This window comes from Hemiscyllium ocellatum, chromosome 11, assembly GCF_020745735.1.
Source record: "Hemiscyllium ocellatum isolate sHemOce1 chromosome 11, sHemOce1.pat.X.cur, whole genome shotgun sequence".
Classification (NCBI taxonomy): Eukaryota; Metazoa; Chordata; class Chondrichthyes; order Orectolobiformes; family Hemiscylliidae; genus Hemiscyllium; species Hemiscyllium ocellatum.
This window is the reverse complement of record NC_083411.1, coordinates 25,744,067-25,768,181: the sequence shown is the minus strand read 5'-3', so window position 1 is coordinate 25,768,181 and position 24,115 is coordinate 25,744,067. Positions and strand designations below refer to the sequence as shown.

The following is a 24,115-nucleotide window of genomic DNA, read 5'->3' as shown; positions in this document are numbered from 1 at the left end:
AACAGCTATTAGAGAGATATAGCTGAAAGATGACCAGGATTGGGCACTCAATATTGAAAGAGTATTTGACATTCTGGGTAGCATTGTTAATAAAGGTTTCAAATCAGTGCAGTGGTGAGTAATAACATAGGTGCAATAGATTGCAATTTAACAATCAGTTTGGTGGAAAGAAGGGATCAAACCATGTAATGGCAATGTCATTCAGGGAAGGAAATCTGCCATCCTTACCTGGTCTGGCCTACATGTGACTTCAGACCCAAAGCAAGGTGGTTGACTCTTAACTGCCCACTGGGCAATTAAGAATAGGTACTAAATGCTGGTATAGTTAGCGACATCCACATCGTATGAATAAATTAAGATAAAGAGTGGTAAGGGAAAGGGAGTCACATGTAGGCCCTCAAACAGTTTCCTCACTGTAAGACAAATCTGAATGGGGTTATGATGGAAGCATGTAAAAAGGGCACTACAATTGTCCTGGGGGAATTAAATCTGTCTGTTGACCAAACAAATCAGATCAGCAAGAGTAACGTGGAATCTGGAAGAACACAGCAAGCCAGACAGCATCAGGAGTTGGAGAAGTCAACGTTGCAGTTATTAACCTTTATTCTAAATACCTGAAATATTGACTTGTCCACGCTGCCCGGCATGCTGTGTTCTTCCAGGCTCTTGTTTGTTTACCTTGGATTCCAACACCTGCTGGGTCTTTTGTGACTCTAATGTGGAAGACTAGTATTTAGAGTGCATCCAGAATTGTTTATTAGAGCAACACATTATACGAGCTACTTGGGAACAGGCGACATCTGGGAATGTGTAATAGGATACGATTAATAAAAAATATTGTTGTTAAGGATCGTCTAAGGTGGTAATGATAGAGTTTTAAATTCACTTTGAGGAAGAGCAACTTTCTTTAAGTTGAGGATGTTGGTTTGAAAGGCAATTACAGAAATACGAGAGAATAAAGGAAAAACTTTCAAAAGCAGGAAGGGAAAACAGACTAGGAGGAAGGTCAGTAGATGAGGTGAGGCAGACATTTAAACAGCTATTTTATAACATCCAGTAAACATTTATTCTTGTCTAAAAGAAGGACTCAATAAGACGGATAAACCACCCATGGTGAACAACAATGGCCAAGGATAGTTTCCCTTTCAAGTCTTTCCCTTTCTCTTTTAATGGCCCTTTCAAGTTGCTATCAAAGGCTAGGTATATAAGGCATGTCTGATGTTAGGGTGCTGGAAGGGTAGGGTGCCAGTTAGGGTGTGAGATGTCAGGTAAGTAGGGTACCAGCTGGGGAGAGAAGGTTGCCAGCTGTCTACAATACCAGTGAGTAAGATGCTTGATGGGCACAGGCTGGGTTCCAGGTAAATAAGGCAGTAGCTTAGGGGAGAGCAGAAGAGTAACAGCTGGATTACATACCAGCTGTGTATGGTGCCAGCAGGTTGGATATTCGATGGATAAATGTAGAGTGCCAGCTGGGTAGGATGCCAAGTGACTAGAGGTGGCAGGTGAATGGTGCAGTGGATCATTTAAGATAGTTCAGGGTGGGTGGGAGAAGTCATGGCTAGCAGATGGCAGGGAGGGTGGATCTGGTCCAGCCATGTTGAGGTCATGTCAGGTCAAGACGTAAGGGATCTGGAGGTATGCAGTTGGGGGTACAAGGGGCAAGTATGAGGTCAGTTAAATAATGGGAGATGATGTAGTTAATAGTCTACAATAATCTGTAACTATTTAACTAAATTTCATTGGAACCCTCCAAACTCTCCAGTTTAAATAGGGACACAGATCAATTGCCAGGGAATCTTCAATTTCCTGGGCAATTCCTTTCAAGTCTGCTGTGATGGGGATTGTAAAGGTTCCTCATACAAAACTGTTATCTATAATGGGATAATGGCTGTCTGGCCATTAGAAAATCCAGCTGCAAATGTGTTGCTGGTCAAAGCACAGCAGGTTAGGCAGCATCTCAGGAATAGAGAATTCGACGTTTCGAGCATAAGCCCTTCATCAGGAATCCTGATGAAGGGCTTATGCTCGAAACGTCGAATTCTCTATTCCTGAGATGCTGCCTAACCTGCTGTGCTTTGACCAGCAACACATTTGCAGCTGTGATCTCCAGCATCTGCAGACCTAATTTTTTATTAGAAAATCCAGGCCAAGATACATTCGTTAGAACATAGAATGGAGAATCTTGCTGAGAGATTTACATAACTCACAGGAACTTTGGGAGGGCAGCTGCCTAAAGCTTCAGCCCTCAATTCCTCAGTCAGTGTTCAAGATGGACCCATACAGAAGCTAACATGGACACCTTGGTTAGATCCCATGGAATACAGGGAGAACTAACCATTTGGATGCAGAACAGCCTCAAAAAGGTAAAAGGTGGTGGGGGAGGGTTGCTTTTCAGACTGGAGGCCTGTGTCCAGTGGAGTACCACAAAGATTGGTATTGGGTCCAATACTCTTTGTCATTTATATAAATGATTTGAATGCGAGCACAAGAGGTACAGTTAGTAAGTTTGCAGATGACACCAAAATTGGAGGTGTAGTGGACAGTGAAGAAGGCTACGTTAGATTACAACAGGATCTTGATCAGATGGATCAATGGGCTGAAAAATGGCAGATGGAGTTTAATTTAGATAAATGCAAGATGATACATTTTGGGAAAGCAAGTCTTAGCAGGACTTATACAATCAATGGTAAGATCCTAGGGAGTGTTGCGGAACAAAGAGTGCAGGTTCATAGTTCCTTGCAAGTGGAGTCACAAGTAGATAGGATAGTGAAGAAGGCGTTTGATATGCTTTCCTTTATTGCTCAGAGTATTGAGTACAGGAGTTGGGGATGTCATGTTGTGGCTGTACAGGACATTGGTTAGGCCACTGTTGGAATATTGCGAGCAATTCTGGTCTCCTTCCTATTGAAAGGATGTTGTGAAACTTGAAAGGGTTCAGAAAAGATTTACAAGGATGTTGCCAGGATTTGAAGATTTGTGTTACTGGGAGAGGCTGAGGGGTGATCATATAGAGGATTATAAAATCATGAGAGGCATGGATATGATAAATGGACAAAGTATTTTCCCTGAAGTGGGAGAGTCCAGAACTAGGAGGGCATAGGTTTAGGGTGAGAGGGGAAAGATATAAAAGAGACCTAAGGGGCAATGTTTTCACGCCGAGGGTGGTACATGTATGGAATTAGCTGCCAGAGGAAGTGGTGGAGGCTGGTACAACTGCAACATTTAAAAGGCACCTGGATGGGTACATGAATAGGAAGGACTTGGAGGGATATGGACTGGGTGCTGGCAGGTGGGACTACATTGAGTTGGGATATATGGTTGGCATGGACAAGTTGGACTGAAGGGTCTGTTTCTGTGCTGTACATCTCTATGACTCTCTGACCTAGCAGAAACAATTGCACAAGGGGCAATCCTACTCCCTTTACTAACTTATCACAGTCAAACATCAGTGGGATCAGAGACAAACAGTGCAGTGGGCCCAAGAGTTTTCAGGCCCATAACGTAATTAATCTTTTCCAATAGAGGGATCGTTTCTTTTTTGGGGAAAAAATACACATTGTAACTTCAAAAGCAGAGCTCCGGGCTGTCTTTTCAGGCGAATACAAACAAACAAACAGACAGGTACAGTTTTACAGTAGCCTAGCCAAACCCATCAGTCTATTAAAAATCAAAACCAACTTAAACTGGTCAATTTTCTCATCTGCTGTCTGGTTTCTTTTGGAGTTAAGTGTTGTGAGAATTCTTCTACAAAAGAGAAAATAGCTCGGTAAGGGAAATTACTCAAATACAAAATAAGCTTACAAAATTTTAAGTGTATCTTTAATGGCATAACGGTTTCATAATATATAAGGCACATCATCAGGAGCTCAGTAAAGAAAATGTAAGTTTTGTTTGAAAATGGCCACATCTCTCCAGTATTCACAGTCGCTCCGGTGGCTTTCTAATTATTATATCATTATATCTAAAATAGTACAGGAGCTTCTGAATCAATATTTAAATGACCAGCTATCCCCACAAATCAGTGAATAATTACACCTCCCATGAGCCACATAGACAAAGCAGCTACTGGGTTGAGTAGGGGCAGCATGGTGGCTCAGCGGTGAGCACTGCTGCCTCACAGCACCAGGGTCCCAGGTTCGATTTCAGCCTTGGGTGACTGTGTGGAGTTTGCACATTCTCCCAGTGTCTGTGTGGGTTTCCTCTGGGTGCTCCGGTTTCCTCCCACAGTCCAAAAGATGTGCAAGTGCATTAGTCAGAGGGAAATGGGTCTGAGTGGGTTACTTTTCAGAGGGTCGGTGTGGACTTGTTGGGCTGAAGGGCCTGTTTCCACACTGTAGGTAATCTAATCTAATTAGGTAGTTAAGTGTGCAGGTATGGTGCTACAGCTACAGCTCAGTAAAATTGGGCTAAAGAGAAGACAAGTAAAATAGTCAGCTATAGATAATGACTGGAAATTGAATGCTGGTTGACACTGAACAATGTGTGCCACTACAGAGAGTCTAGACCACGGGTCCTCAGTGTAGTCCATAGGTTACTCAGATGCAAGTAACTGATGAGCAACGTCTTTGCCTAGGCTATGTAAAAACAAAGGCCTTTGTCCTCTTCCCCATCACTTGTGTGTCAAACATAAGACTAGAACCCAAAAACTCCTTTCATTTTCCATGCACATTATTTTCTTTCAGCTAACATAATGATCTCAGCCTGGACTGTTCTGCCACCCAACTATCAGATTCCCAGGCATGTCCAAATGTTTACAGAAATTGTCTGATTCAGCTTATGGAGTCTTCCAACTTCATTAGCATTGTATCATCTCTCTTAACTCTTACATTCAGTTTGATTCCATCAGATATAAAAATAATAAGGCCTAAAATAGACATTGCTCACACATTTTAAACTATCTGTAGTAGAAGAAAACCTGCCCTGCCACAACGTTCAGAATGTTACTCTTCTCAAAATGAGGAGAGACAAAATCAAACCTGGAATAATTTGAATGCAGAATGCTTATTCGATAAAGAACAAACTCAATCTAAAGGAAAATGACATATAGAAGAAAGAGTAGCAGCATGATGAGCAAAAATACAGATGGAAGGGTTTACTTTGTGTACAAGTTTGTGTTAGGATTTTATTGTAATAAGACAAATGAAAAGCTGTTTTAAAAAGGTTTGAATATTAAAACATATTATTGGTGCTACAGTGCACAAGCTGATATCAAACAAGCAATGCTAAGGGAGTTCAGGCACATACAAACCTCTGAATCTGGGAGCAGATTAAGAAGAAAACAAATTAAAAGCCTTTTAAAAAGTGAAATTAAATCCACCCAGCTACGCAAGGTACAAAGGAAGGATGTGGTTTGGTCAAGCATCTTGATATAAAAAGAACGGAAACAAATTGTAATCAAATAAATGTTTCGTAGATTCCTGGGAAGTAACAGGCAGGAAAGGCTGCACCCAAAGCTCAAACAATTAGTCATTTCCCCATTTCATCCAGAGGATCTAAAATATTTCACTCCTCAATTTTTATCTTAAATCTACTCTGGAAGGGGATCACCAGTTTGAAATATGCTCATGATTTCTGACCTGGTTTAGCATTGAGCAGTCTGACTGGGAGATATGGGGGGGGAGGGGGTCGAGAGCTGGCAGGCCTCTTGTTCCTAACAGGACAACGTTAAAGTAGACATGACTAAATAGCAGGCTATTTTTAACAAGTTTATGTCGGTAGTCTCATTGTCGGCATGTTCAAGTTCAAAGAGCCCCCACAGCCCACCTCTATGTAGTCCCATGACTGGGGTCCTCAAACCCAAAGTAAAATCTAATCTCTATCACAGAACAGGAGTGTAAGTTTCAAAGGTCAATTTTCTTTGATTAGTAGACAAAATTTGAAGGATTACCCAATTATGATACAGGTCAGATTGTTGCAACTTTTAAAGCACCTGAGTGAGCAACAATATACACTGGCTTGTTGTCAAGATTTTCTCTTATCAAGCAGATTAATTGTGCAATTAGGGATGTGGGGCAAGTGGGATGGATTGCCAATGATCTACTGCTGTAGAATTTATTTTGAAGGTAGTTTAGAACAACAGTATTAAAAATACTTACTTGGTCACAGGCTATTAAAAGCACAATGTGATATTTTGTCTTAAAGCAACGCAACTAGCTATCTTCTGGGACAGAGACACATCGACTTGAAAGTAATTAGAACGTTTGTCTCTATTTAATTACGGTGTCAAATCATGTTCATTCATACAGTGCCTAATCCAATTAATCATGGTGTTTGTGCCGGTGGCAGAGACGAAGATGCTCTGGGCTATACAGGAAATTACATTAGCCCATTTTAAGCATTCCATTTTTGATTTGTCAGCCAGCAGCTGAAATTAAATACCACTCCTTTGGCTTGAACAAGTTGCTTCTGTCTTGTTCAGTTAATGAGCAAAGAAATTTATTTTCTACATTCACTTCAGAGAGATCAGAAATGCCTTGTTTTCAAGCAATAGCATATTTGGATGTTGCAGGAAGTGTAAAATTTCAAACAGAAACAAATAATTTTACCTGAGATGTTAAACAGATGGATACCTGGATTGAGTGCGTTCATTGCTAATACTGATGGGAAAATCAATATTAGCAGTATAGAATAAAGAGAGTGTGGTGCTGGAAAAGCACAGCAGGTCAGGCAGCATCCGAAAAACAGGAAAATCGACATTTTGAGCATAAGCCCTTCATCAGGAAGGAGGCTTGTGGACCAGGGGGCTGAGAGATAAATGGGAGGGGGGGGGCGGGGTAGGGCTGGAGGGAAGGGAGCTGAGAATGCAATAGATAGGTGAAGGTAGGGGAGAAGGTCATAGGTCGGAGAGAAGGGTGGAACGGATAGGTGGGAAAGGCGATGGACAGGTCAAGAGGGCACTGCCGAGTTAGGACTGGGAATAGGTGGGGGGAGGGGAAATGGGGAAATTGGTAAAATCCACATTGATCCCATGTGGTTGCAGGGTCCCAAGGCGGAAGAGGAGGTGTTATTCCCCAAATATCAGGTGGTTAGGGTTTGCGATGGAGGAGGCTCAGGACCTGCATGTCTTTGGTGGAGTGAGAGGGGGAGGGGGAAAGGGAATTGAAGTGTTCAGCAATGGGGCAGTGGGGTTGTTTGGTGCGGGTGTCCAGAGATGTTCTCTGAAGCGATTCGCAAGGAGGCGTCCTGTCTCCCCAGTGTACAGGAGATCACATTATGTGCAACGTTTACAGTAGATGACATTAGTGGAGGTACAGGTAAGTTTCTGTTGGATGTGGCAGGATCTTTTGAGGCCTTGGACAGAGGTTGGGGGTGGGGGGGGGGTGGGGGGAAGGTGAGGGCGCAGGTTTTGCACTTCCTGCTGCGGCAGGGGAAGGAGCCGGGAGAGAGATAAGGGTTGGTTGGGGGGGTGGACAGCGTGGATCTGACAAAGGAGTCACGGAGGGAATGGTCTCTCTGAAATGCTGATGGGATGGAGAGGGAAATATATCCCTAGTGAAGGAGTCTACTTGTAGGTGGTGGAAGTGGTGGAGGATGATGCATTGTACCCAGAGGGGTGGAAGGTGAAGACTGGGGTTTCTGTCCTTGTTGTGACTGGAGTGGTGGGATTCAAGGGCAGAGGTGCAGGAAGTGGAAGAAATGTGCTGGAGGGCATCACCAACCACATGGGAGGAGAAATTGCAGTCTTTGGAGGAGGAGGCCATTTGAGATGTTCTGTGGTGGAATTGGTCATTTTGGGAGCAGATGCGGCAGACGCGGAGGAATTGGGAGTAACGGATGGCATTTTTACAGGAGGCAGGGTGGGAGGAGGTGTAGTCCCGGTAGCTGGGGAGTCCATGAGTTTGTAGATGTTCACCTGGACCATCTCAGATACCACCCTCCTCTTCCTGGACCTCCACACCGGCCAACTAACCACAGATACCTACTACAAACCCACATACTCCCACACCTTCCCCTTCACCTCTGTCCAAGGGCCCAAAAGGATCCTTCCGCACCCGACAGAGATTTACATGTACCTCCACCAATGTCATCTGTTGTATCTGTTGCACTCAATGTACTCTCTTCTACAATCATGGAGACAGGATGCCAACTTGCAGATTGTTTCAGAGAACATCTCTGGGTCACCCATACCAACCACCCCCACCGCCCCATGGCTGAACATTTCAGCTCCCCTACCCCCTCCCACCCCACCAAGGACATGCAAGTTCTGGGCCTCCTTTATTGCCAAACCCTAACCACCCGAGGCCTGGAGGAAGAACACCTCATCTCCTGCCTTGGGACATTGCAATGACATGGGATTAAATATGGATTTCAACAGTTTCCTCAATTCCCCTCCCTACACATTATTCCAGCAGCTTAACTACAGAAGAATTAATAGTGAGGAAAAACAACTGTATTAACAACCCCAACTGAGCAAATGATGATGTAAAACAGCAAACAACTGAAGATGTGATTTTGTTTAGTTGAGGCATCATCATAGAGAATGCACCACAGGATTATCGCCACCATGCAACTGGACAAAACTTAAAGAATATCTTGAGTGTGTGAATGTTTATACTAAAAAAAATTAGATATATTTTTGTGCTTGCTAGAAACTACTTCTAGTCATATACAGGGACTGAAGTTCTGCAAAAGGAATATGTCTAGGTGTTGCATCTATTTTTGAATTAATCAAAAACATGAGGAACAATTGCTCCCTGATAATTGGTCGAGGCATTATGTTCAGCAATCAGCTTTTTCTTCATGCAGTATACATTCTTGTTTCCTTTACATTTTCTTGCCTCTGAGGAGTGCAAGATGAAATCTCTTGCAGCATCTTTTGTGGTCATTTCTCTGAAATACAGTTAATTTTTTTTCTCAAAATAGCTGTTATTATTGGTCCCAAATGTGCATAGTTGATGCTGTTGGTTATGTATCTTTGAATAAATGCAGGGAAGTTTCAGTTTAAATTCTACACTGCCCAGTCTAAGAGCGAAACTCATTCCAACACAGAGGTAGCATGAACAATAGGGACTCGAGACCAATTAATATAGACTACAACCAGCAATTGTACAATAACGTTTTTAAAGTTATCTTTTCCTTTGTATGCCTTCTGAAATCGGATCTAACAATTTTGTTGACTGCAGGCAATCGTGTAAATGTTTCACATCTACAATTTTATTTATGGATACAAAAGAAAGGGATACTTAAATGGAGCAATTCTTACCTGAAAACGATCAAGGCAATTCTACAGGGAGGACACGCAAGGAGAAAGATCTGTAATTAAAAGCAAGAAAAAAAATATAAATTTCTTCTTTGACTAAAAACTCACAGAACATTTTTGTAAACCAAAGCTGTGAATGCAGAAACCTGATTGAAATAAGATGGTAGTCGAGAGCGTGGTGCTAGAAAAGCACAGCAGGTCAGGCAGCATCTAAGCAGCAGGAGAATCGGCGTTTCGGGCAAAAGCCTTTCATCAGGAATGAGGCTAAGAGCCGAGGGGGTTGTGAGATAAACGAGAGGGGGTGGGACTGGAGGAAAGGTAGCTGAGAGTGCTAAAGGAACTTCCCTCAACCACGCCCCCCCCACCTCCCCCCCCACCAATTATCTCTCAGTCCCCTTGGCTCACAACCCTCATTCCTGATGAAGGGCTTTTGCCCGAAATGCCGATTCTCCTGCTCCTCGGATGTTGCCTGACCTGCTGTGCTTTTCTAGCACCACACTCTCGACTCTGATCTCCAGCATCTGCAGACCCCACCTTTGCCTGAAATAAGATGGTACACCTGCAAGAATGTGTGGCCTGAGTATGTTTAACAGATTTCAAAGAAATTAGCATCCAACTCCTGTCTGAAAATGCCTGGAATGATGTTAAGAATAGCGAGAGGTCTGCAAACTGGGGCAGGGTCCATTTCAATTGTTACAAAATGAACAAACTACCTCACCATCTTCTGGCCATTTTGCTGCCAGCCACTCTCTCCGTTCTGGAAGGCCTGCATTCTCTGCTGCAATTACACCTCAGGCTTTCCCGGATATTGGAGGTTAACTAGCAATATGGCCTAATTAAGGTCTGGCATTTTGATCACAATTAGACACCCGCCTAGTGGTTTAACTGGTTGCCAGAACGCTGTATTCAGCAAGCCAACACAGGAAATTAAGTATTAAAGGAAAATTGGAAGCTCTTGGAAATATCACTTTTAAAAAGTCCTAAATGACATTCACTTTAGTGCAGTCCTGATACATGCACTACTCATCCTGACCGAAAACATTCATCTATTAAAAATGTAGGCAGCTGAAGAACTGTTAAGTGATCAGTGAGTAAACTGATCACTATCAATTGAGTACCAGCACAAACAAGACTGAAACACAAAAGAGTGCAGGCTACTACAGAGGACTTACTTACTTTCAAACTAAACCAATCTTGTCCATTTACTGCTATTGATTCTATGTCGGGGTTCTCAAGCAGAGAGACAATAGACATATAAGGAATGAAATTTGACATAAGCTAGCATTACTAAGTAACAAAACATATATACTTTTTCACATATCACAAGGACATTTTAGAACAGGAGCAAGATCTTTTCTATTTTTTTGAGATTTTGTGATATAAATTTGTTGAAATGTCAGCAAAATCCCGAAATGAAATATAACTCTCCTCACAAATGTGAGCACCGAAGTAAAATAATCAATGACAGGCTTATATACAAAGCACCATTGATAGAAAGTTCCATTCTAACCTGCATTCAAATGGCAAGCTTATGAAGCCTTGGGAAAACGGTCAATGATGGAGGATCAATGATTTGGGTGGCACGGTGGCTCAGTGGTTAGCACTGATGCCTCACAGCACCAGGGTCCTAGGTTAGATTCCAGCCTTGGACAACTGTCTGTGTGGAGTTTGCACATTCTCCCAGTGTCTGCAGGGATCTCTTCCAAATGCTCTGGTTTCCTTCCACAATCCAAAGATGTGCAGGTCAGGTGAATTGGCCATGCTAAATTGCCTATATAGTGTTAGGTGCATTAGTCAAAAGAAGATGGGTCTGGGTGGGTTACTCTTTGGAGGGTCAGTGTGGACTGGTTGTGCCAAAGGGCCTGTTTCCACACTGTAGGGAATCTAATCTAATCAAGTTCACATCATCTGGGAAAGACATGTATCGAGTCCAATGGAAAGAAGCAACTACCACTCACTTCAAATCCTGATGTCACAATCTTGCACGACTGGAGTACTTGCAAATCACTTGAAGACAAACTAATTGATGCACCGATTTGTTCACAGATCGGCATTATTACATTTAATTCATGGGTTTTTCCATGTCATTAGAATTAATCAGACAGAAGAAACGTCACTGGATATACCAAATATGAAGTTTCTATCGTGGTCAATCACTGGCCTCTGTTTTAATCCCCTTCTACCACTCCACAATAGGTGGTGGTGTGGTTAACGAGTTGAATATAAGGAACACAGCTCCAACTCTTGCCATGCACACTTGCTGCCCTTCTCACACTGACATATCAGAATCTCGGAGCACAGACAGGACACAATTAGTATACTTAACCCACAGTGCATTTGGGAGCCCAATTTAAAGTTGACCACTTCTGTATATGCTTCTCAGGGTCAGCAATAAAAAAGTAAATTGGAGCTCTGACTCCCTAAACAGTAAAAGATATCCTTCCCAGCACTTTGTTAGACACTGAGCAACAAGTATTCTTCCCAGGACCCAAACGAATGCTTTGGCCTCCCCTGATTTGCGAGTACTCTGATCGTGCAAGGTTATGATATTGGGATTTGAGTGAGTGGTTATTGCCTCTTTCCATTGGACTCAATACATGTCTGTCCCAGATGATGTGAACTTGAACCCCATGATTTCTCGTCTCCTCGCATTACCACTCATCAAACTGATGCCTCCTTGTTCCCTTCCTGAACATGTCCTCTCCTGAGCACATGCTCCTTGCAAACATGTATACAATATGGCGCTCCGCTCGTCCTCCCCAAATGCAGACTTTCCTTCAATTGACAGATCCAGCCAGCTTCTTCTTAGGGCATTTTCAATTCTCTACACCCTTTCCCCACTCCAAGCATTATTTTTCTCAAATACAAATTTTGTATTACTGCTGTTAAAATAAATATCAGTTTTGTTGCACGTATCTGTTAAAAGGCTAAATTGGATTCAATCTTTCCAAGGCATTCTCATTGAGGTTGACAAATACATTTTTTTTGTATATTCATGGCTTCTATCATCCACATTCAAAAAGAATTTCTCTAGGTCAACGTGTCTCCTACCAACAGCACCACAGCACACAAGCAGCTACTCACGTTCTGGCCAGGTACCACAAGACCGTCATTCTCAGGTTATTCAATCATTCCTGCAATCTCAACGAAGAAAAGAAGGGTGAATTCAGAAAGTCTACACTCCTGTCTGCAACACGGCCAAAGACACCCATGAACCTTTCTGGATACCAGCTGAGTGCCATTACAATAACGCCCATTTTATGTTTGCTTATTCAGGCCAATTACATTTCTATTGGCCTTGCAAATATTTGGCAAAAAACATGCAATCCTTCTTTCCAAATATAATAATCTGATGATATGACCCTATTCCCTTTGGCTACTTTGGCCAGTTCTTAATTATTTTTCTTCCATATTGTATCACTGGCTTCACATATTTAAAATTTAAAACTGTTTTATCAATTCACCAGTCACCTACAGGTGTTAATCAAATGTAACGCTGGAGTTTAGGACAAGATATAAATGCAATAATTTGTTGGATTTTAAATCAAATTCAAAGACCAGGTGAGTTATCTCTAAGACAGCACTCATTAAATTACAGAGCCAGACACAATTATAATTGCTGTCACGCATTTACTGTATCATAGCTAAATGAGAACAGCAATCACATTACCCTAATGCTGTAATGAAGACTAATCAGAACAAAACCATTTGTTGCCCCTGTCAAAACAGTGGATTATCAAACAGGCACCTAATATGCCATTAGGGAACTCCAGTCTCATCTAATTTCCCAGAAACTGATCTTTTACAGTATTAAGTAGTTGGAAACATAACGTAACATAAGGACTAGGAACAGAAGTCGGCCATATGGCCCTTTGAGCCTGCTGACATTCAATAAGATCATGGCTGATCTTGTTGTGGACTCAGATTCACTTACCCAAGCTCTCACTGTGACCCTTAATTCCTTTTGCTCAAAAAGGAAAATCTTTCTTAGTTTTAAAAACATTTACTGAAGTAGCATCAACTACTTCACTGGGCAAGGAATCCCATAGACATACAACCCGCTGGGTGAAGACATTCCTTCTCAATTCAGTCCTAAATCGGCTCCCTCTAATCTTGAGGCTATGCCGTCTTGTCCTTGTTTCACATAACAGTGGAAACATCCTCTCTACGTCTCTTTTATCGATTCCCTTCATAATTTCATGTGTTTCTAGAAGATTCTTCCCCTCATTCTTCTGAATTCCAATTAATATAATCCCTGTCTCCTCATAAACCAACCCCCTCAAATCCAGAATCATCCTACTGAACCTCCTCTGCACTCCCTTCAGTGCCAGTACATCTTCTCTCAAGTAAAGAGACCAAAATTGCATGCAGTACTCCAGGTGTGGACTCACCTGCACCTTAACAGCTGCAATATTACGTCCCTGCTTTTAAACTCAATCCCTTTAGCAATGAAGGACAAAATTCCATTTGCTTTCCTAATTACTTATTGTACCTGCAGATCAATCTTCTGTGATTCATGCACGAGGACACCCAGGTCACTCTGCATTGCAATATGCCACAACTTTTTAACCATTCAAGTAATAATCTATTTTGCTGTTTACTCCTATCAAAATGGATAACTTCACATTTATTAACACTGTATTCCATTTGCCAGACCTTTGTCTACTCAGTTAAAATATCTATGTTCCTCTGCAAAGTTTCACAGTCCTCGCGACCATTGACTCCAGCTATCTGCTGCTTGTCTATTGTAAATATGCCTGTTGTATATCATCAGGATGTGATGGCCTGGTAGTATTATTGCTGGACTGATAATCCAGAGACCCAGGTAAAATTCTGGGGACCTGAGTTCAAATCCTGCCATGGCAGATGATGGAATTTTAATTCAATTTTTTAAAAATCTGGAAGTAAGGGCCTAATAATGACCAGGAATCCATTGCCAATTGTCAGAAAAACTCATCTGGTTCACTACTGTCTTTTAGGATAAAGATTGTGATCTTAATCTATTCTGGCCTGCACATCACTCCAGACCCACACCAATGTGGTTGACTCCTTTCTGCTCTCTGGGCAATAAATGCTGGTCCAACCAGTGATGCTCTAATCCCATGAATAAGTGAAAATAAATAACTGGAGGTCAATAATATTAACACTGGTGACAGATTATTTGGCATTCCTAATGTGATATAACGCCAAAGTCAGTGAGAGAGAATTATCATAGAGTACTCCAGGTTGCTCCTGGTTCTATGTTCTATGTACTGTATGCAGTTTTGATCTTGTTACTTGAGAAAGGACGTACTGGCACTGGAAGGGGTGCAGAGGCGGCTCAGTAGGTTGATTCCAGAGTTATGGTGTTGGCTTATGAGGAGAGATTCAGTAGACTGGGATTATATTCATTGGAATTTGGAAGAATGATGGTAGACCTTATAGAAACATATAAAATTATGAAGGGAATAGATAAGATAGAAGTAGAGAGAATGTTTCCACTGGCAGGTGAAGCTAGGACAAGAGGGCATAGTCTCAAAATTAGGGGAAGCTGATTCAGGACTGAATTGAGAAAGAACTTCTTCACCCAGAGGGTTGTGAATCTATGGAATTCCTTGCCCATTGAAGTAGTTCAGGCTTCCTCAGTAAATGTTTTTAAAGCTAAGGTAGATAATTTTTTGAACAGTAAAGGAATTAAGTGTTCCAGTAAGAAGGTGGCTAAGTGGACCTGAGGCCATGAAAAGATCAGCCATGATCTTCCTGAATGGAGGAGCAGGCTTGAGGGGCCAGATGGCCTACTCCTGCTCCTCGTTCTTATGCTCTAAACTATTCATCAACATAAGTCAGTTTCATCACTGAATTAGATTATGGCTGATTGGCATCTGAACTCCACATCCCTTTTCCCTCTCATAAAAATCAACTCAAGCAATTTGAATAAGTTCCAACTGACCCACAATCCAAGCCATTTTCTTATGGGATGAAAGAATGGGGGACGGATATCAGAATTCCATTTTTCTATACTGCTTTGTTTTAATCGCACTGGGTCACAGGGATGAATACATGTCGATGTGAGACTGTTTAAAAGGCCTTCCTCAGTTTTGAGACTTTGGCTCATTTGTAAGGCTGTTAGTGCCACTAAACCTCACCCTCCAATTAGACGTCCCTCTGATGTCATTTCCCTGCTTCCCCATAGCTTCCATACTCCCTTTATCCATTCACCCAGTATTTACAATGGGCAGACCCCAGGAGCCATATGGAAATAAAATATCAACAATTTAAGAGAACTTTCCTTTGCACATTTCATACTGAAAATCTTTCATTAAAAACCCAGATTTTAAATTCCAAGTGGTCAATTTGACATAAGAGTTGAAAAATGTCGTGCTGGAAAAACACAGCTGGCCAGGCAGCATCCGAGGAGCAGGAGAATCAACGTTTCGGGCATAAGCCCTTCTTTTCCTGCTCCTCGGATGCTGCCTGGCCTGCTGTGTTTTTCCAGCACGACATTTTTCAACTCTGATACTCCAGCATCTGCAGTCCTCACTTTCCCCTAATTTGTCATAAGAACAAAGAAACATCCATTCAGTAACCATAAAGGCAATTAATCCTTTAGCAACCTCTTAAAATGATCAAATTGTGAATTAACTCACTGCAGAGATAAATTTTTGTAGCTGTTGAAAACTGTTAGGAATTCATAATAAGCTTGAGTAAATAACATCCCTTCGAAAATGTCAGTCATAAAATTTGTTGAAACTGTAGGAACAGATTTTTTTTTCCCCTCTAAGATACATCAAATGGTCAGCCAATGTAATACTGTAGTAGATTTCTATATTGATTACAGTTCAAAACAGCAACCTGATTATTTATTTAGTTTTTTTAGGGTGCCAGGGATTTAAATATTTCCGCTTAAGACAGTTCCTGAAATCTTGTCTGCCATCGAGAAGCATTTACGCCTCAACAAATTTCAGACTCCCACATTGAATTAATGGCCCTTGACACAGCAATAATTGCGACTGTTTAAAATTATCATTAACTTCAAATGGTCAGGCAGAGATCAGGTTTGCTGCCCATGAGATATATTTGCTTTCCTCTGTTGGGAAAACATGACATAAGTTTTGGCAGAATTTAGTCACTGGGGTCTTTTCTCTCACTTAAAAGGCCTCTGGCCATATGCCTCATTGTTCTGACTTCTTCCCAAGAGAAACCAGTTACTTTGCATCTCATGGATTAAATCATTGCAAATGCTTGCATTTGATTATTCCTGCATTTACTGTGGAAGAGAATGCTAAAACTTAGCTTGTAATCTGTACTGCATTCATAATTGAACCTTTTGAGCCCCAGAAACGTTCCAGTGCTAGCACACTTTTGATAAAACCCAAATTTCCACATGTGTGAAAAGTAATTCAATAGACAAATCAACCAGCCCCGTAACAGTTCCCAGACTCTCACTATTTAAACAAAAACTGCCTTTTTTGATCAGGGCCTTCCTTATGGCCACAATGAAATCCTTTTAACAGTTTCCTTTCCCATTCATCCACATTCCACAATCCTTTCTCGCTTCATGTTGTCATCTGCACAATTCACTGTGCCCCTTCATTTAAGACATATAGAATTTTCCTTCTTTCATCTAAGCCATTGATGCAAATAGTAAAATGGTGAGGTTCTAATACAATCTGTGCAGCACCTCTGTTACAACCCACAAGATATTCTCTCATGTCCCCACTATTTCCTGACTTCTACATCATTTCCAACCTAGCATGCAAACTTGCCTTGTGAATTCCATGTGCTTTCATTTTGGTGAATAAACATTTTGTGGAAGGTGATAAAATGCATTCTGCAGGGTCTAAATTGCTAGCAAAATTAAAACCCATGGGACAACATGGATATAAAATTAACTCAGGGATAAAAATTAGAGATATAGTGAATGGCTTTTTATAAGGGAGGTAAATTGTGTGGTTGCTCAACTATTTGAACTACTGCATGTTTGATATGTATTAATTCAGCTGAAAATGTGTTGCTGGTTAAAGCACAGCAGGCCAGGCAGCATCCAAGAAATAGGAAATTCGACGTTTCGGGCATAAGCCCTTCATCAGGAATGACGAGAGTGTGCCAAGCAGGCTAAGATAAAAGGTAGGGTGGAGGGACTTGGGGGAGGGGCGATAGAGATGTGATAGGTGGAAGGAGGTCAAGGTGAGGGTGATAGGCCGGAGTGGGGTGGGGGCGGAGAGGTCAGGAAGAAGATTGCAGGTTAGGAGGGCGGTGCTGAGTTGAGGGAACCAACTGAGACAAGGTGGGGGGAGGGGAAATGAGTAAACTGGAGAAATCTGAGTTCATCCTTTGTGGTTGGAGGGTTCCCAGGCGGAAGATGAGGCGCTCCTCCTCCAGCCATCGTGTTGTTATGTTCTGCCGGTGGAGGAGTCCAAGGACCTGCATGTCCTCGGTGGAGTGAGAGGGAGAGTTAAAGTGTTGAGCCACGGGGTGGTTGGGTTGGTTTGTCCAGGCGTCCCAGAGGTGTTCTCTGAAGCGTTCCGCAAGTAAGTGGCCCGTCTCCCCAATATAGAGGAGGCCACATCGGGTGCAGCGGATGAAATAGATGATGTGTGTGGAGGTACAGGTGAACGTGTGGCGGATATGGAAGGATCCCTTGGAGCCTTGGAAGGAAGTGAGGGAGGAGGTGTGGGCGCAAGTTTTACATTTCCTGCGGTTGCAGGGGAAGGAGCCGGGAGTGGAGGTTGGGTTGGTGGGGGGTGTGGACCAGACGAGGGAGTCACGAAGGGAGTGGTCTTTGCGGAACGCTGATAGGGGAGGGGAGGGAAATATATCCCTGGTGGTGGGGTCCGTTTGGAGGTGGCGGAAATGACGGCGGATGATACGTTGTATACGGAGGTTGGTGGGGTGGTAGGTGAGAACCAGTGGGGTTCTGTCTTGGTGGCGGTTGGAGGAGCGGGGCTCAAGGGCGGAGGAGCGGGAAGTGGAGGAGATGCGGTGGAGGGCATCGTCGATCACGTCTGGGGGGAATCTGCGGTCCTTGAAGAAGGAGGCCATCTGGGCTGTGCGGTGTTGGAACTGGTCCTCCTGGGAGCAGATGCGGCGGAGACAAAGGAATTGGGAATATGGGATGGAGTTTTTACAGGGGGCAGGGTGGGAGGAGGTGTAGTCCACGTAGCTGTGGGAGTCAGTCGGTTTATAGTAGATGTCTGCGTTGAGTCGGTCACCCGAGATAGAAATGGAAAGGTCTAGGAAGGGGAGGGAGGAGTCTGAGACAGTCCAGGTGAATTTGAGGTCGGGATGGAAGGAGTTAGTAAAGTTGATGAACTGTTCAACCTCCTCGTCGGAGCACGAGGCAGCGCCGATACAGTCATCGATGTAGCGGAGGAAAAGGTGGGGGGTGGTGCCAGTGTAGTTGCGGAAGATGGACGGTTCCACATATCCTACGAAGAGACAGGCATAGCTGGGGCCCATGCGGGTGCCCATGGCAACTCCTTTAGTTTGGAGGAAGTGGGAGGATTGAAAAGAGAAGTTATTCAGGGTGAGGACCAGTTCAGTCAGTTGAAGGAGGGTGTCAGTGGAAGGGTACTGGTTGGTGCGGCGGGAAAGGAAGAAGCAGAGGGCTTTGAGTCCTTCGTGATGGGGGATGGAGGTGTACAGGGACTGGATGTCCATCATGAAAATAAGGCGTTGGGGACCGGGGAAGCGAAAATCCTGGAGGAGGTGGAGGGCGTGGGTGGTGTCCCGAACGTAGGTGGGGAGTTCTTGGACTAAAGGGGACAGAACCGTGTCGAGGTATGCGGAGATGAGTTCGGTGGGGCAGGAGCAGGCTGAGACAATGGGTCGGCCGGGGCAGTCAGGTTTGTGGATTTTGGGCAGGAGGTAGAAACGGGCGGTGCGGGGTTGTGGGACTATGAGGTTGGAGGCGGTGATGGGAGATCCCCTGAGGTGATGAGGTTATGGATGGTCTGGGAGATGATGGTTTGGTGGTGGGAGGTGGGGTCGTGGTCAAGGGGGCGATAAGAGGAGGCGTCCGCGAGCTGGCGTTTGGCCTCAGCGGTATAAAGGTCGGTGCGCCAAACTACTACCGCACCTCCCTTGTCTGCCGGTTTGATGGTGAGGTTGGGGTTAGAGCAGAGGGAGTGGAGGGCTGCACGTTCTGAGGGTGAGAGGTTGGAGTGGGTGAGAGGGGTGGACAGGTTGAGTCGGTTAATGTTGCGGCGGCAGTTGGCTATAAATAGATCGAGGGCGGGTAAGAGGCCAGCACGGGGTGTCCAGGTGGATGGGGTACGTTGGAGGCGGGAGAAGGGGTCGTCAGAGGGTGGGCGGGAGTCTTGGTTGTGAAAGTAGGCACGGAGGCGAAGGCGGAGGAAGAATTGTTCAATATCTCGCCACGTGTTGAACTCATTGATCCGATTCAATATCTCGCCACCTCCTCCAGGATTTTCGCTTCCCCGGTCCCCAACGCCTTATTTTCACAATGGACATCCAGTCCCTGTACACCTCCATCCCCCATCACGAAGGACTCAAAGCCCTCCGCTTCTTCCTTTCCCGCCACACCAACCAGTACCCTTCCACTGACACCTCCTTCGACTGACTGAACTGGTCCTCACCCTGAATAACTTCTCTTTTCAATCCTCCCACTTCCTCCAAACTAAAGGAGTTGCGATGGGCACCCACATGGGCCCCAGCTATGCCTGTCTCTTCGTAGGATATGTGGAACAGTCCATCTTCCGCAACTGCACTGGCACCACCCCCCACCTTTTCCTCTGCTACATCGATGACTGTATCGGCGCTGCCTCGTGCTCCCACGAGGAGGTTGAACAGTTCATCAACTTTACTAACTCCTTCCATTCCGACCTCAAATTCACCTGGACTGTCTCAGACTCCTCCCTCCCCTTCCCAGACCTTTCCATTTCTATCTCGGGTGACCGACTCAACACAGACGACATCTACTATAAACCGACTGACTCCCACAGCTACGTGGACTACACCTCCTCCCACCCTGCCCCCTGTAAAAACTCCATCCCATATTCCCAATTCCTTCGTCTCCACCGCACAGCCCAGATGGCCTCCTTCTTCAAGGACCGCAGATTCCCCCCAGACATGATCGACGATGCCCTCCACCGCATCTCCTCCACTTCCCGCTCCTCCGCCCTTGAGCCCCACTCCTCCAACCACCACCAAGACAGAACCCCACTGGTTCTCACCTACCACCCCACCAACCTCCGTATACAACGTATCATCCGCCGTCATTTCCGCCACCTCCAAACGGACCCCACCACCAGGGATATATTTCCCTCCCCTCCCCTATCAGCGTTCCGCAAAGACCACTCCCTTCGTGACTCCCTCGTCAGGTCCACACCCCCCACCAACCCAACCTCCACTCCCAGCACCTTCCCCTGCAACCGCAGGAAATGTAAAACTCGCGCCCACACCTCCTCCCTCACTTCCTTCCAAGGCCCCAAGGGATCCTTCCATATCCGCCACAAGTTCACCTGTACCTCCACACACATCATCTATTGCATCCGCTGCACCCGATGCGGCCTCCTCTACATTGGGGAGACGGGCCGCTTACTTGCGGAACGCTTCAGAGAACACCTCTGGGACGCCTGGACAAACCAACCCAACCACCCCGTGGCTCAACACTTTAACTCTCCCTCCCACTCCACCGAGGACATGCAGGTCCTTGGACTCCTCCACCGGCAGAACATAACAACACGATGGCTGGAGGACGAGCACCTCATCTTCCGCCTGGGAACCCTCCAACCACAAGGAATGAAATAAGATTTCTCCAGTTTCCTCATTTCCCCTCCCCCCACCTTGTCTTAGTCGGTTCCCTCAACTCAGCACCGCCCTCCTAACCTGCAGTCTTCTTCCTGACCTCTCCGCTCCCACCCCACTCCGGCCTATCACCCTCACCTTGACCTCCTTCCACCTATCACATCTCTATCGCCCCTCTCCCAAGCCCCCCTCCCTACCTTTTATCTTAGCCTGCTTGGCACACTCTCCTCATTCCTGATGAAGGGCTTATGCCCGAAACGTCGAATTTCCTATTTCTTGGATGCTGCCTAACCTGCTGTGCTTTAACCAGCAACACATTTTCAGCTGTGATCTCCAGCATCTGCAGACCTCATTTTTTACCCTATGTATTAATTCACCAGATTTGATCACACAAAGCTTAATTTCAAAGTTTGCAAATAATCTGAAACTAGAAAGTGCAGTAAATATTAAGAGGAGGCTAGGAATAAACTTCAGGAGAACATTGAAATCAATGAATAGGACAGGCATACTGGAGATGTAATTTAAAACAGTGCTGTGCAAAGTGATGGTGTTTGATAGGAAGAATGAGGAGAGACAACACGAACAAATGGTACAACTTTAAAATGAATGCAGAGAGCTGGAGATGTAAACCCCACAACCTGCAACCTCCACCATCTACAAGGGCAGAGCAGCAGGAATATGGGAACACCATCTTCTCCTTGTTCCCCTCAAAATCACATAAGACCATAAGACCATAAGACATAGGAGTGGAAGTAAGGCCATTCGGCCCATCGAGTCCACTCCGCCATTCAATCATGGCTGATGGGCATTTCAACTCCACTTACCAGCATTCTCCCCGTAGCCCTTAATTCCTCGAGACAAGGATCTATCAATCTCTGCCTTGAAGACATTTAGCGTCCCGGCCTCCACCGCACTCCGTGGCAATGAATTCCACAGGCCCACTACCCTCTGGCTGAAGAAATGCCTCCGCATTTCTGTTCTGAATTGACCTCCTCTAATTCTAAGGCTGTGTCCACGGGTCCTAGTCTCCTCGCCTAATGGGAACAATTTCCTAGTGTCCATCCTTTCCAAGCCATGTATTATCTTATACGTCTCTATTAAGTCCCCCCTTAATCTTCTAAACTCCAATGAATACAATCCCAGGATCCTCAGCCGTTCCTCATATGTTAGACCTACCATTCCAGAGATCATTCGTGTGAATCTCCGCTGGACATGTTCCAGTGCCAGTATGTCCTTCCTGAGGTGTGGGGACCAAAACTGGACACAGTACTCCATCATCCCACCTTGAAATTTTATTGTCATTCCTTCATCCTCCATGGGTCTAACTCCAAAGTTTCTCCCCATTAGCCCCCCAAATGGCACTGCAAGATTACCAGACCACACAAACTGCATAGTGGTTCACAGCCACTTCCTCTAGAACAATGAATAGATGAATAGACTTCCCTCAAAGTCCTATAAAGGAATTTCAAAGAAAACAAAATCTTTTTAGAAAGACACCCTGGATCCTTGGCTTTATTAATAAAAGAGATGAATTGTAAAAGGAATAAAAGGTTTTCAATAAAGAACAAATGATCACAATTAGCTAAACAGAGTTAGTGTCAATTCAAATGTAGCATTATTTGAAAAGTTGCCCACAACCTTCCAGCAGCTACAGAATGAACACACACACACACACACACACACACACACACACACAGTTGAAGTTATGCAAGTCATTTGGATATGTTAGTTTCAACAATTTGATAATTACCTTGCTCATTCACCACTTCCCCAGTATTCCAATGGGAAAATGTTTGTGTGAACATCAGAAATAAAACAAATTCTCAGAATTTGCTTCAATCGTTCCTTTCCTCCACTCAAGTAGCTTTCATCCCACTCAATTGCCCATTTCCTGCTGTTCAAAAATACAAAACCCTCCAAACTCCCCACAATCCAATGGAACTAACCTCCAAGTTCAAAGAGGCATCTCACTTTAAATCTTCACGAACAACAAAGGCACCACCTCTTCCAAACTCAGCAACATTTCAGAAATATTTGTTCCTTCTAAACATCTTTCATCAAGTTAATAAAAAGAACTCACCCTTCAAGCATTTTGAAATTTCTCTCCATTCAGCTTTATTCAATCTACCAGAACACTCCTACTCCTCAAAATTTCCACCCTAACCTCACCCTTCAACTCTTACCACAGTCAGAGATAATCCTCCTTAAATTCTCTCTCCTGATTCAAAGGGGCATGTTAAGTGTTCAACTGCACAACCAGCACAGAGGCAATTTTCCTCTTCTTTCCCAAACCCAGTACAAAGTAATTTCTCCTTTAAATTTATATTCACCTGAGGTATTTGCCCTGTCCAGAAAACCCTGCAATACTGCCTGACATTTCTCCACACACAATCTTCCCCCAAGAAATTCACAAAATCATTTTACTTCCTTTACTGAAGACACTGGCAGCTGTGTTTATGTAGTGCTCATGGTTAATTTTTCAGATCAATTTATAATAAGTCAGGAATACCGTTCTGCAGCATAAGGCCAGCAAGTAACAACTTTAGCGCAAAAATGAGAGAACAAAGCAACAGTGTTAGGCTCAAGCTGTACCAGGAAATAAAAGTCAGTAAATGGAACTGTGTAGCCTCATTCCTTAAGGAACATAAACCTAACTGCTGTAGCTCAAATTTGTATTCAGACTTACCTCAATATTTAACTGAGCATGCTTTCACAAGTCTCTTACAGTTGATTACTGTTAAGGAATGGTAGGGGGATGGTAGGTGTATTTCATCACTTCCAATTGCAATTAATACGGTCAGACACTACAAAAGCTGCACTGAAGTAGCTTGAAATTCAACCTGAAGATTAACCCTGTGACAGACTGTAGTTCATCAAATTTCACTCTTAAAGAAGGTGGCATATTCCAACTGTTACCTGTCTTACCAGCAGCCTCCAAGCCCTTGAAAACCTCACCAGGAACTAGCCCACATAACTGCTAATGGATATTAATTGGGTATCAGGTTGCTGAAAGATCAGAACACAATAGCTCTGGACACAGATCACCTCAGAGAATCCTCTACCAATTGATCTTTGGATTATTCAAGCAAGAGGTTACCCAAGTCAAGTTTTAACTTTTTAAAAAATGAAATTGCGCACCCCCCCCCACCCCCCGCAACTGACAGTGCA

At 44.1% G+C, this 24,115-nt stretch overlaps 1 protein-coding gene across 1 annotated transcript in view; it reads right to left on the bottom strand.

Moving 5' to 3' along the window:
* Positions 1-24,115, bottom strand: part of LOC132820396 (transmembrane protein 164-like) — a 131,047-nt gene that overhangs the window by 79,700 nt on the left and 27,232 nt on the right. Inside the window, exon 2 of the mRNA XM_060832483.1 lies at positions 9,203-9,252. Within this exon, the coding sequence (XP_060688466.1) occupies positions 9,203-9,252 (50 nt within the window). The remainder of the gene's footprint in view (positions 1-9,202; positions 9,253-24,115) is intronic.